The following is a 12,785-nucleotide window of genomic DNA, read 5'->3' on the forward strand; positions in this document are numbered from 1 at the left end:
TGACCCTAATTGGCATAATATGCAAAGCATTTAGAACAATGTCCAGCACATAGTATGCACTACCTGAGTGTTAAATCCTGTATTTGTCTACGCAGGTAAAGAAGGAAAAAACCAAACCAAAACAAAACCCACTACGGGCCATTAGAACACCACAGAGGTTGTTACATGCCTGGTGTCAATGCCAAGGCAAACTCCAAGGTGCAGAAAAACCATCTTCTGGGGGACCCTCCCAGTCCACACCCAAAACTGCTGCTCAGATTCAACCACCGCATGCGTGATTTAAAGCAAATGATGACACAGCTTCCATAGCATTAGCAATTTTTTATTTTTCCTTTTTTGTTGCATAGGAAATGCAGTACTTGCTTCCAGTAATTGTATTGTAATGTGAGAAGGTGGTAGCACTAATGGTTGAATACAAGAGTTAAACTAATCCACACCAGCTCAAAAAACCTGTGGAGATTTAGTTGAATAAGAATGGACGCCCACAGTGATTCTCAACCAATTACAAATTTTCACAGAACACAGTAAAACTAAAAGGGTAACTATGAGAGTCAATACAAGTATACTAGAGGCACAGGGGGCCCGGCTCATAAAAACAAATTTCAAACCAAGTTATTAACACGGGTGGTGTTTAATTTCACAACAGATCTCTTGCCATCACTAGAAGTGTTCAACCCCCTCCCCTCCCAATTTGAAATGAAAAAAGAAAAAACAAAAAACAAACAAAAAAAACGAGGTATCTTGAGTGGACAGGTTTCCATGTGTATTGGGAAAAGTTCCCGGTGAACCTTGTTCTAGGTGAGAGGTTAGGGCTGGGGGGAGGGGCAATTGGGTATTTGCCATCGACAGTCTTCCTAAAGGACTGCCTACAACCTGATAAAGCTCCTGGTCTATTTAGTATCTCTGTGGTGACACTACCAAATGCCTTAGCAGTGAAGAGAGAGGATGCTCTGAGACCAGGGAGAAAAGAGCAGAGCTGGCCGGCTTTCTCACATGCCCATCCCAATGTAACCAGTGGCCTTGTGACCTTTGGTTGAGATGTTTAAAAAAAAAAAAACATTCTAATTTACAGAGTATTACCAAAAAATAAAAAATTTAAAATTTAAAATAAGAACAACAGAAATAGAATCAAAGGGGAAAAAGGCTATTGTCATTTTGAGAAATTGAAGATAAAAACAGCAGGAAAAAAAAATATCAATTCAATGGACACTATTTGTCCCTGAAACCACTTGTAGAGAGTACAAAAGTTCACATTGTATGACCTGGTGTTTTCCACCATGAAGGTGCTCTGGTTAGATTAGAGGTAGCACTTCCACCATACACTCTTGTGGTACAGACACATGTTGGAAATTTTGATTTTTTAATCAAATAGCATAATGAATCCACATGTCAAACTCAGGATGCCTGGCACCCAGGAAAGGTCCCGCCCCACACACCAACTGTGGGTGGTCTCCCTTATCTTTCTGAGCATTTCTGGTATCTGCTCCCCATTTCCCTGTCCCCCTAACCTGGGTAATGTAACCCTTTGGGGGTACAAAAGGCAGAGATGGGTGCTGGCTTGGGGGGAAAAAAAAGTAATAACACTGGTTTAATTTGGGAAGCAAGTAGAGTTTCAAATTTAGACCCAAAAAAGTATATTAAAAAATCCCGTGTTAATAGCAAACACCTTTTTCTTATGAATCAGGCCCAAAGTTTGTACAGTTTTATTTTTGAAGAAAATATTGTAACTGTGCATGAAACTAAATAGCCACGTGATTTCTTAAAGTTTTTTTTTTTTTTCCTTTTTTTCTTTTAATATGAGGAGGTCTGATGGGAAGACGGATCAAGCATGGGTACCTGGCTGAACACTCTGTCCATTAAGAAACCACTTCAGTTAGCATAGATTCCGTGGAGGGTCAGAGAAAATGTCCCTCATTTTGAAATGTTCTTAGAATGTCTTCGTAGCAGACTTCATGAAATTCAAATGGTAGTTTTGAGACAAAAATCTCACCAGGCACTGATTTCTAAAATCAAACACCCATGCTTGTCCTCTAGGAAAAAAGAAAATGAAAACAAAACCAAAAAAAACACAAGTAATACTGAATTTAAGTAAATGTATACCTCCAAAATACTGAAAACAGCTGAAATCAAGAAAAGACAGAATTTGCGTTCTCAGTGAAATACCTTTAAACCTAGCTGACAAGAACCAAGTCAGAAAAAATGACTAACATAACTCTGAGTAATATTCATACAGTTCACTAAGCATTATGGAATAGCATGCATTAATATTGTACGGTTATTTTACATCACCTATACCAGAAGGTCCTGACTGACAGACAGCGAAGGCTACCGGTGTAGAAAAATCTTACTTCAGAAGAGCAATATAATACAGATTTCACAGGCACTACATTTTAATATATCAGGTATTATGCTGGTTTTCTTATAATTCTTTCTGTCCTAAAGCTGGCATTATAACAATGACCAAAAAGGCAAGGATTGAAGTAAACGGAAAGTAGATACCAAAGTTGATATAGTTTTTCTTCAGATAGATTAGTGCATAGTTCTCATGCAGATAAACACTGCTATGCATTTACACTGTTGGAAAGCAGAATGAATTGAGCCCAAGTTGTCACATTTGTGTAAATCATTTTGTCAGCCTGTAATAGCACCATGTAATGGATTTGCATTAAACATTAAATTGATTTCAGAATTGGTGACACAGTATTCACTACAGTTAAGTGCTATGGAATAGCTTCAATGTTACCTGCTATATATCAAAGCTATTTTCATCCCACTGCTTTTTTTATTGGAAAAAATAAAAGGAAAACATACACGACACTAATTAGACAAATGCACAGCCTTGGACGTGGAGAAGGCAGAGTGGGTTTACTGTCAAACAGTAAATACATGCATTGACTTCAAGACAAAATTGGCCTTGGGAGCTAGTTTGAATGAAAGCCCTGCCCAGCAGGCAGTGCAGCTTTCTGAGACTGTCTTATAACAGATCTCCGGAGGGTGGGTTGAGAGGTGCCACTGAAGCTCTCCTTACGTGATCATGCCGGTGGTGTTATAAGTTTGTTCTATGGAGGCCTTCTACAAATTAAAAAAAAAGAAAGAAAGAAAAAAGAAAACGAGAAACAAACGAAAACAGAGAAAGAGACCACCACCACGACGAACAAAAAGATAACTTCCCGAGACATGATGCAAAAGTATATTAGAAACCCCTCTCCCCCAAAAAACCAAAAATCTCAAGGAAAACAACTGCTTTTGTTTGTCCAGATTTTGCAACTACTTGATGACACTGCAACTACAAAATTCAAAGCACACAGGGACGGGACAGGGGTTTGACAAAGTGAAAGACTTTTTGAGATGGGTTTTGCATATTCCTGTGGGCTGACTGAATCCCGTGACTCTTGTATGTTTGGGTTCCTTTACATTTCAACATTTGGGAAGCCAGTAACACAAGCTTCGGGAAGTCTACCTTGCCTGCCAGCCTACAGCCCACACCTGATTGCGGGAGTGGGGGTGGGGGCGAGCTGACACTGTCAGGCCAGGGTGCCAAGAAACAGAAAAGTTGATTCCAACTTCAAAGGAAAGAAAACAGCTCTGGGATGAATAGAGTGGCATTAGGGAGAGGGCCTCTGCCTGCAAATGATCAGAAGAGGAACGTTTTGGAAGCAGGGAGAAGGGCCAGAAGAAAAAGTTATATAGGAAAATGGGAAGATTTAGTGTTTGTGCCTCTGACTTTAGTTCCCAGACAAAGAAAGAACACAGAGTTATTTGAAGGACTTTTCTTTGTTAATATTGTTAATGCCATTTGACAGGAAAGAAAAAATTCAAATGTGTCTCAAAATCTACGGCTGGGCCTTCAAATGCTGATAGCTCTTAGTCTCTGTCTGCACCCCCAGGTAGCAAAGTCTTCCTCAAACATCTCTGCTTGGCTTTTAAGCTAAAAAATAAAACATACTCATTTGGTAGTGTTTCTTTTCTCCTGCTTGATCACAACTGAACTACAGTTTCCTGCTGCTTTCTGGATTATGAAACATGAACAAAAATGTAACTTAGTGTATTTAATACTTAACCCCTGTTCGTTATCACCCTAGACTGCCTCCCTAATGTTTTAAAGCCTTTAAAACATTTTTCTTTTCCTGCAAATCTGTTCAGAGTTCCTTAATTTTAGCTTCATCAAACTTAATACAACAAAATACCTTCAAAAATACAGCATACCTGTAACGTCCATTTACAATGGTTTTTCAGTAGACCTATACTTCTCAAGTATAGGAATATGCTATACCATTGAGAGAAAAAAAAAATAACTGTATTTAAATACTTACAAAAAAAAAAGGAAACAGGAAAGTTTTAAACTTAAATCCAGTTCCCAAAGGGGGTAAAAAGAAAGAAAAGCAATTCTATGAATGCTGCCTTTATAATGAACCATCAGAAATTTCACTAGGCTAAATTGACAGAAATTTTTCCTCATTTAAACAACATTACAAAAGTCCTGCATTATAAAATAGGGTAGAATAAATCAGTGTAATCAATAAAACTATACAACATACAAATTACATATCTTCTGAGTGGGCAGTTTATTCTCTCTCTTTGCAGTCATGACTACAACATGCTCACTAAAAACAACTAAAACTGCCCAAACTATTGCTTAGTTTGTTTTGTTTAAAAAAAGGGTGCAATTTTATTGTATGTACAACCAATTTACTGGTAATACCTTGGCTTATCGCAAGGTTCTGACAAAATGTTTGTCTAGGCTTTTTTCCCTTCACTGTGAAGCACTGAAAGCTGCTATTTTTCTTTTTTTTTCTTTTTTCTTTTTTTTTTAGTGCACATATGTCATAATAAAGTAATGCCCAGCTAAGTGCTATAGGGGAAGGCAAAGTATGCTGGCTGGCTATAGGAAGTGACACCATACACTGACAATCACACCATACAACAGCTCCAAACGACTATTCAACCACTTATCAGACACATATGAAAATCCAAAATGTTTTATTTTATTTTTTTTTCCTTAAATAGAGATAACCAGTAAACAATTTTCAGAACTTGGAAGTTTAAAAACGTGCATATAAAAATGGGCATTATATACTTTTTTATTGAATGTGGATTGACTGCAGTCTGCTAAGAAAAATGGGGTGTGGGATCTGAAGAAAAAGGAAGTTGTCTTTTTTTTTTTAAGGCTTGCTTGTGAAAGGAACAGTTGTAAAAACAAAATTGCTTGAAGCAGGGTCAGCTTAGTGCTTCACAGTTTGACTGCTTCTCTAAGAGGAGCCCTTCCTGCGCACGTGCATTCAAAAAGCACAAAAAAGTACAAAGACAAACACGGAAAACACACTGCGTCAAGTGCAGCACCGACTTTGGTCAAATAAAAAAAATAAAAAAAAAAAGAAAAATTAATAATCACTAAGCTTTTCTACATGATATAAGCAGGTATTGCATATTTTCATATATCTGGAGGTGGGGGGGATAAAGGAAGACTCCAAATAAATTGTAAAATGCAGCAACATCCAAAATACTGATATTCTAAGCATCTACAGATCTCAGAATAGCACTGCCACTGACCATACAGGACAATAAAGACTACTCCTATCTGCGGAACAACTAACTTTCTAATTAGTTCTAGATGTCAAAACTGACGATGGCTGACATAAAAGTCACATTTACAAAAAGTGTCTCCAAATGCTTGACTAGGGAAAAACCCCTTTCAATAGAGGAGCATGTGCAACAATTCCACAAATAATCGCTATCCAGGGCAAGGCACATTGATATGGAATTTCTGTTTTCGTGCAAATTAAGGAAAAAAAACAAAACAAAACAACATCGTTTAGGGGGGTAAGATGAGGAGCAAAGTGTCTTCCCAAGAATTTCAGTTACTTGATTGTATAGGACAGTAGTAGAACCCTTCTGAAGGGCTGAAAAACATAGTTTAAAGGCAAGTGCCTAGAGTAGGGATTACAATATTGTGTCTTAATGCACTCTATTTATCCTACATTAACTATATAAAAATTAGTTACTAACACTAGAACATGCAGAGACTTTCTCTGATCAGCGGGGCTTGCCAACCAGAACGTATATATATGTATAGTATAGGAAACCTTCTTGAAGTTGCATGGGAAGCAAAGGGGTGCTTCGCTGTCTGGTAGAAAAATCACTTGCACTTTTTTTTTTTTTTTTTGATTTTTTTTTTTAACATAAGATACAGGACATTTGGGGGTGCAAACATTTTTTTTTCCTTGAACAAGTACCCTTGATCTGAATGGGCACCAGCATTTGTGTTGGTATTGGTTTCATTATTATTATTTTTTCCCATAGCCCAGTTCAGGGATGCAAAGGTCTTTAAAATTTCTGGACAATCTCTGGAACAATGAGGTGTCTGATAACTGATAAATCCTATGTTGCCAGATACATGTAAAAATTTTCAGAATTGGCGTAATCCATTATAGTGACTTCCAGCTTATAAAATTAACAGATACCATGATTTTGTTTTAGTTATGTGCTTTGATAACAGAAAATAATTAGCATTTAATGTAGTTAACATATTGTGGTAAAAGCACCATTAGATTTGTTTTTTTGTTTTTTTTTTTTAAATTTTCCTTCAGTTTTTAAAGGGATACAAGTTTAACAATAAAAAACATAAAAAGCAAAAATAGCTCCCCTTTTTCTTGCAAGGCTGTTTTTTACCCCAATAATTTAGAGTCCTGGGGTGGAAGGACTTGAAAAACAAAAATAGAATTTTCAACAATCTCTATCTTACAAAGATATTTAGCTATCCAATGAAATTGCACTTTACTCAATTCAAAATTCGATTGTTTTGATTGATTCCTGTCAGTTTCTGTCAAAACAGACCATCTTCCCCATTTCCATGTGAATTTTTGTGTCATTGTTGAAATTGTTGAAAAAAATGTTTTTTTTTTCTTTTAAATGTAAGTGCAGCATTTCAAAACTTTTAAAAAACTGAATAGTAGTAGTAGTAGTTTGCCATTTTCAGAATTGTTCTGCAACATGAGTGGATTCATTGTCCTTGCGGGCCATGTTATACACTTAACTGCTGACTGTGGAACCAAACCAAACTAAAAGAAAAAGTAAAAAAAAGGACTATAACTGCATTTTCTTTTCCCAATATGTTACAGAAAAAACATTGCCCTTTGACTGTCCCGTAAGTTATATATTGCAGATCTCAGTTACTACAAAAGATTTAGTTCTCCATGTGCCTCCTGATTGCTCAAGGAGGAGCACACCTGTGTGGGAAAATTCATGAAATACTGTGAAACAGCCAGGCTCCGTAAGGGAAGTGTGTTACAATGGGGAGTCAGTGAGCAAGGGGTAGACCTCCTCTAGCCACATCACCTAATGCTCACGCTACCATGGAAACACTTCAAATGTTACAAAGCCCAACCATTTCCAGCACCATATGAGAAAATTACAACAGTTCCTAAAGTATTAAAAAAAAAAAAATCCCAAAAGGTTATGGCCTTTGCTGTTTGACCATAATGCTTGCTGTTTCCATGTACAAGTTGATTTGAATCGGTTTTTCTCCCCTTCCACTGACAGTGAAGTTGTAACCGCGCTGGGTTGAGGTTGCGTCCATGTTACAGAGTTGAGAAGGGGTCAGGTGGTCTGTCTGGTGGATGGTGGGATGCTGCGACTTTTATCCCAGGTACCAGGACTGGAAGACAGAAAAATAGAAGTACTATTAGAAGTGCAGTTTGTACAATAACATATTTTAGAAGTTGTCCTCCCAACAATGAAATCAGGGTCTACATGAGGGATGCAGGGGGATTCACTGGGAAAAGTAAAGGAATGATGAACAATAGTAATTCTTGAGACCCTGAAACTGATCTTACTTCTCTGAAATTACACTTAGGTGTCTCTTTTGGGATTCACCAACCTTCTGAGTGTCTTAAGGCAATAAAGTATTTACGATCACTTGAAAGACAAATCTGGGTTTTATAGTGTCATGAGGGGCAGCTATAGGAGGGAAGGGAACTCGACATGTTATCATTGCCTCGCACGGTGCCTAGCATATAGACGGGTCTTATGTACAAGAGTTGAATGAATGAAGGATGGGTTAGAGGAGAGGTTTCAAGTGCTGATGAATGGCTACTCCTATGACTTTCACAACATCTCCTTTCAGATGAGATGTAAGCCCTGAAGATGCTATTGAGACATTCTCTTAACAGGCACATATGGTCAACAGTGGTAAAAGAAGAAGTGGAGGTAAAGCAGAAAAAAGCACCAAGCCAGGAGTCCTGTGTGATCTTGCACAAGTCACAGCATTTCTCTTGGCCTTGAGTTCTTTATACGTGTATGAGAGATTTTATGATGTAAAATAGTCTTTTCAGCTCAATATTTCTAAAATAATATTTTAATGGCATATAATAATCATGTGGAATCAAAATTTCACCCTATTAGCTGCCACGATGTCTGAGGAGAAAATGAGGCCATGTGTTTCATAGCCTTTGTTCATGTTTTCATTCATCCAACATTTTCTTAGAGCCTACCCTATGCCTGCCAGGACCAGTTGCCAGTTACCTTTTCCTTTCATAAATTCTTAGATGACTGCCTTTGAGCAATAGTCTGGTGATATGTCACTTCATCTGCTGCCATTCCTTTCCCTGTTAGCTAAAAAAGTGACCAATTATTAACCAACCCAAGAGTTAGTTTAAAGATGTATAGCTTTTGCCAACTCTTCTCTAGAGATACCCCGCCAAATTTTACTACATTTATGTTTACTCACAAAAAACCCATAAACTTCTAGCAGAAGTGAATGCTTCTGAATTCTCTGAGTTGACAGCATCAGAAAGGGTCACATTTGGGTTGATTCAAGTCAGGTGACGGCTCATCCTTGTTCAAGAGATTCAATTAGGTAAACAAGGACTCGTTGGTCCCAGGGACAAATGGCTAAATGATAGCTACATGGAGGCTGGTATAAGATTTCCTGGTCACACAAGCAACCTCTGATTTCCACGGGAGTTTTCAAAACCTAAGCCTGAACTGAAAAACTACTCATCCTGTATACCTCTAGATGTTATTCTTCGGCCACATGCTTTAAGGAACACAATAAAGTCTCTTGTATCCTGAAAGGAAATCATCCTGGCAAATAAAAACGGCCTAAATCTAAAACTGGACAAAAGAAAGAAGAGGGGGACAGTAAGGAGATGGGAGGCAAACTCCAAACTGTATTTTCAGTAGTCCTCTCCAAATAGTGGACTCTGATCCATTTTGGAGCAGCGCTCTGTCTTTAATAATAAAGTCTCAAACTTTGGGAGAGGCTAACAATGTTGAAAATTTCTGTTCTCACACTTTCTAAGTCAGTTGTGAAATCCCTGACTTAAGTCTGACACGCGTGGTAGTTCTTGAAGCAAACGCTTGGGACCCAGGGAGTCAGCAGGGGGAGCAGTTTTCCGTACCACAGTTTCTGGACGCGACCTCAATGCACTACAAAAATCTGCAGTGCCTCTGCACTCCTCTTAAAAAGCAAAGGAAAAAAAAAAAAAGTTTCTTCACACATCTTACTATTCAGTATGTGCCTTGCAGACAAGGTTACCCCAGAGCAGCTCTGTAATCCTTCACTGAAATAGGCTTTATTGATTGCTCTGGTCTATTGTTCTCTTTTCAAGTCCCCCAAGTTCAAGTTCATCCTGGTGTTACATCATGTCTGGTTGCTAAGAGCAACCAGACAGACCCAGACGTGACTATCATTAGCAAGAAACCCTCCGCTCTCCTCCCACCAACCTTCCAGTGGTTCTGACGTAGCAGGCCCACTGCAAACACATTGAAGTATTTATTCTGCCTAATTTATGACCTACACAGCAAGCAAGACCCCCACTCCAAAAACCAACACTGTTGTATATTTAATTAATCTGTCTTTCTCTGGCACTTGGGAAAGTTAGACAAAGGACTAATTATTGTGTTTCACTCTCCACACTTTTCTTTTGGGGGGTGAATATTTGCATGGGAAAGAAAACTACAAGGTCCAGCATTGGGTGGGGGGGGGTCCTCCCCCTTTTCTTTCTGCCCTATTGACATTTCATGAAATACTTTAGCTGCTTAAGGGAATTAGAAAAAAAATGCTATGTGAATGTTACTCCTTCTGAGTTGGTATTCAGTAACACAAATCAACTCATGACATGTTTAAATTTAAATGCTAACCACACACTCTCAGAGTTACTTTAAAGGTTAGTTTTTAATCAATAGAAGTTGCTGACTCTGGGTTTTTGAGCTGCGCACTGCAGCTCTTGGGCTTTTGTCTAACGTTAAAGCTTTCAAACTTTTTTTTTCCTTGAGATGATTTTAGCAATGATTTGCAGACACAGAAGGCTATTGTGCTCTGACCAGCAACATGTCAATAGAGGAGCTGAAGTCTCCCTGTGGTGGGGTGTCAATATGACTCCTGAAGCATGGGTTGGGGGTCTTTAATAGCCCGTGAAAAAAACTTAATTAACCCTTTCAGGCCCAAACCAAAACCTATTCTTAAACTTTTTTTCACTCCTGTAATTTGACCATTAGTCCTTATTTCAACATCACACTAATCTTCCTGACAATTAACCCAGCTACTTGACCAAGGATTTCCAAACGGATAGTTGGTCAGGGGACCCACACAGGGAATTTTTTTTTTTTTTTTTTTGGAATGAGGACTCTGCTTAAATCATTTATTTCCAGAGGTGGCAGGTAAACAGTTACAATAATAATAATTTAAAAATCCATTTCACCGAGTTGTCTCATGATAAGTTTGTAGCTGAAGACACTTACAATACCACTGTGATTAGTATGACATTCACACACGTGTTAAGACTCTCGATTTCTAAAAACTTTCATAACATCAAATGGACAAGATAATATTTGGAAAAGCCCATTTTTTCTCTGATAGTCTCTATTATGCAAGAAGTGCACATTTTAAAACATTAATTGAAGAATGATTCTAAGTATTTTATTTTCTTCTTGGGCCATACAAGAAAAATATAAAAGAAACCTGAGATTGTTAAAATTGTTGGGTTAGATAGCAAATCACTTGGGAAAATGCTGACACATTAGGCAAAATTCATTTATGGAGAGTTAAAATACTGTCTTCATTTACTTACATAAGCTTATATTTCATATAGTTTCTGCCTTCATACTTTACAGCCCCTTCATCTAAGGTACTGTATTCAGATAGACTACAAAGGAATCTCTGTCCCTTATCTACAGTGAGTTCCAATATTACAATACAATATAGGATGATGTTATCTTGATACATTTACATTAAGGAAGTAAACACAGAGCTTTGATCTATTTTTTTCCTCAGAAACTTTCAGCTATAGATATTTTGTTGGAGTTCCATAAATCCACACTCCCACAAAGGCTTTGGTTAAGTAAAATTACTCCACTAATTCACAATTTCTACAGTTTGGGCTGTGCTGGGGGAGAAAGGGGGTGGTGGTGATTGTCCTCTTTCAGTGTTCAAGGTGAAACATCAAAAGAAATCTGCAGCCAGGACAAGAGCTCAGCTTTCCTTTTCTCCAGTCAAATGAAGAAGTAATCTCATCAGGTTGGAAAGTGCTGAGTAAGGATTTAATAAAGTGCCTGCAGATGTGGCGTCTCTAAGGTATTCAACTCATGTAATGCAAAACAGCTCCACACTGAATGTGCTTATAAAATTTCATTTAACCATTGCAGCGCGACTTTTCTTTCCCACCGTTCTCTAAGGAGTTTTATCACACTGCCCGCCCCTTAATTTACAGCTCCATGAAAGCTCGAATCCCATTCTGCCCGAACGCTGGAAGACTCAAAGTAGTCAGGTTTTATGAACCATAAACAATATCTATCCAACTGCATCTTAAACAGGAAGCCTGAAATAGCAGTAGGTACCTTTGACAGGGCCAGTCTGTTTACTTTCTTATGCCACATGGAGAGCAATTAGAAAATTGAGGCCATTTTCCAAAAGTTGGTCATGAGGCTGCCCAAGACAGGTTTCTGAAGGCAAGAGACTCAACTCCTTAGTAAATAATGAACGGACTGGTGTGCATGACTTTTTAAAAGGTTTTTTATATATGTTTTTCACTGAGAGGGCAGGATGTATATTTTAGAAACAAAAAGAAAAACGAGTCTGTTTTGACAGTTATATTTTACTTTAACCAACAAAAGGGTGGGGGTGGGGTAGGGTGAGGGGACAGGGAGGGCGGAACAGACTGTGACGCAGCAGAATCTGTTTTTCAAATTAAAAAGTTCAACAAAAGGCCTGAAGGGCAAAGTTTAACACTGCGGAAGGAGGCTGTTAATGTGGAATCCAGAACTGGGTGTGACACTTGGCTTTCTTCTCCAGGCAAGGTGGGTTATTTAAGGACATTCACACACATAAAACGGAAACATACATATACAGGGAGGTCTCCCCTCTCAACAGGCCTGACTTCCTTCCCATCACCCCCAAAAGAGGACAACGCCAATGCCATGAGTTGCAGTCACCATTTGGACTTCTACCTTGAGGACATGCTACCTCCACAGGGTCACACTAATCCAGTTAGTCATTTTTGGCTTCCTGCTCTCATTTTAATGAGCTAAAGCCCACTCTTTACCCCAAATGATCTGCTAAGAGCCTGATAACCTCCCACACCCCCAAGGAAAAGGACAGGACCTCTCAGTGTACTCCTAGTTGCTCACAGTAGTATAAACTATTTGGGAATTTATTCACTCATTCAATAAGTACTGTGTGCCTACTCTGTGCTAGGTGCTATATATGCTAGCTGCTGGGATATAATGATGAATAAAATAAATACAGTCCCCACCCTCTAAGTAGGAAGAAGGGAATGGATTTTAGACTT

At 38.4% G+C, this 12,785-nt stretch overlaps 1 protein-coding gene across 8 annotated transcripts in view; it reads right to left on the reverse strand.

Moving 5' to 3' along the window:
• Window positions 1-1,728: 1,728 nt before the first annotated feature.
• The window catches only part of NFIA (nuclear factor I A), a 385,493-nt gene continuing 374,436 nt past the window's right edge, over window positions 1,729-12,785 (reverse strand). For all 8 annotated transcript variants that reach the window (XM_037827066.1, XM_037827069.1, XM_037827070.1 and 5 more), the window contains one exon: window positions 1,729-7,654. In XM_037827066.1, coding sequence (XP_037682994.1) covers window positions 7,637-7,654 — 18 coding nt within the window. In that variant the 3' untranslated portion in view covers window positions 1,729-7,636. The remainder of the gene's footprint in view (window positions 7,655-12,785) is intronic.

Source organism: Choloepus didactylus, chromosome 2 (genome assembly GCF_015220235.1).
Source record: "Choloepus didactylus isolate mChoDid1 chromosome 2, mChoDid1.pri, whole genome shotgun sequence".
Classification (NCBI taxonomy): domain Eukaryota; kingdom Metazoa; phylum Chordata; class Mammalia; order Pilosa; family Megalonychidae; genus Choloepus; species Choloepus didactylus.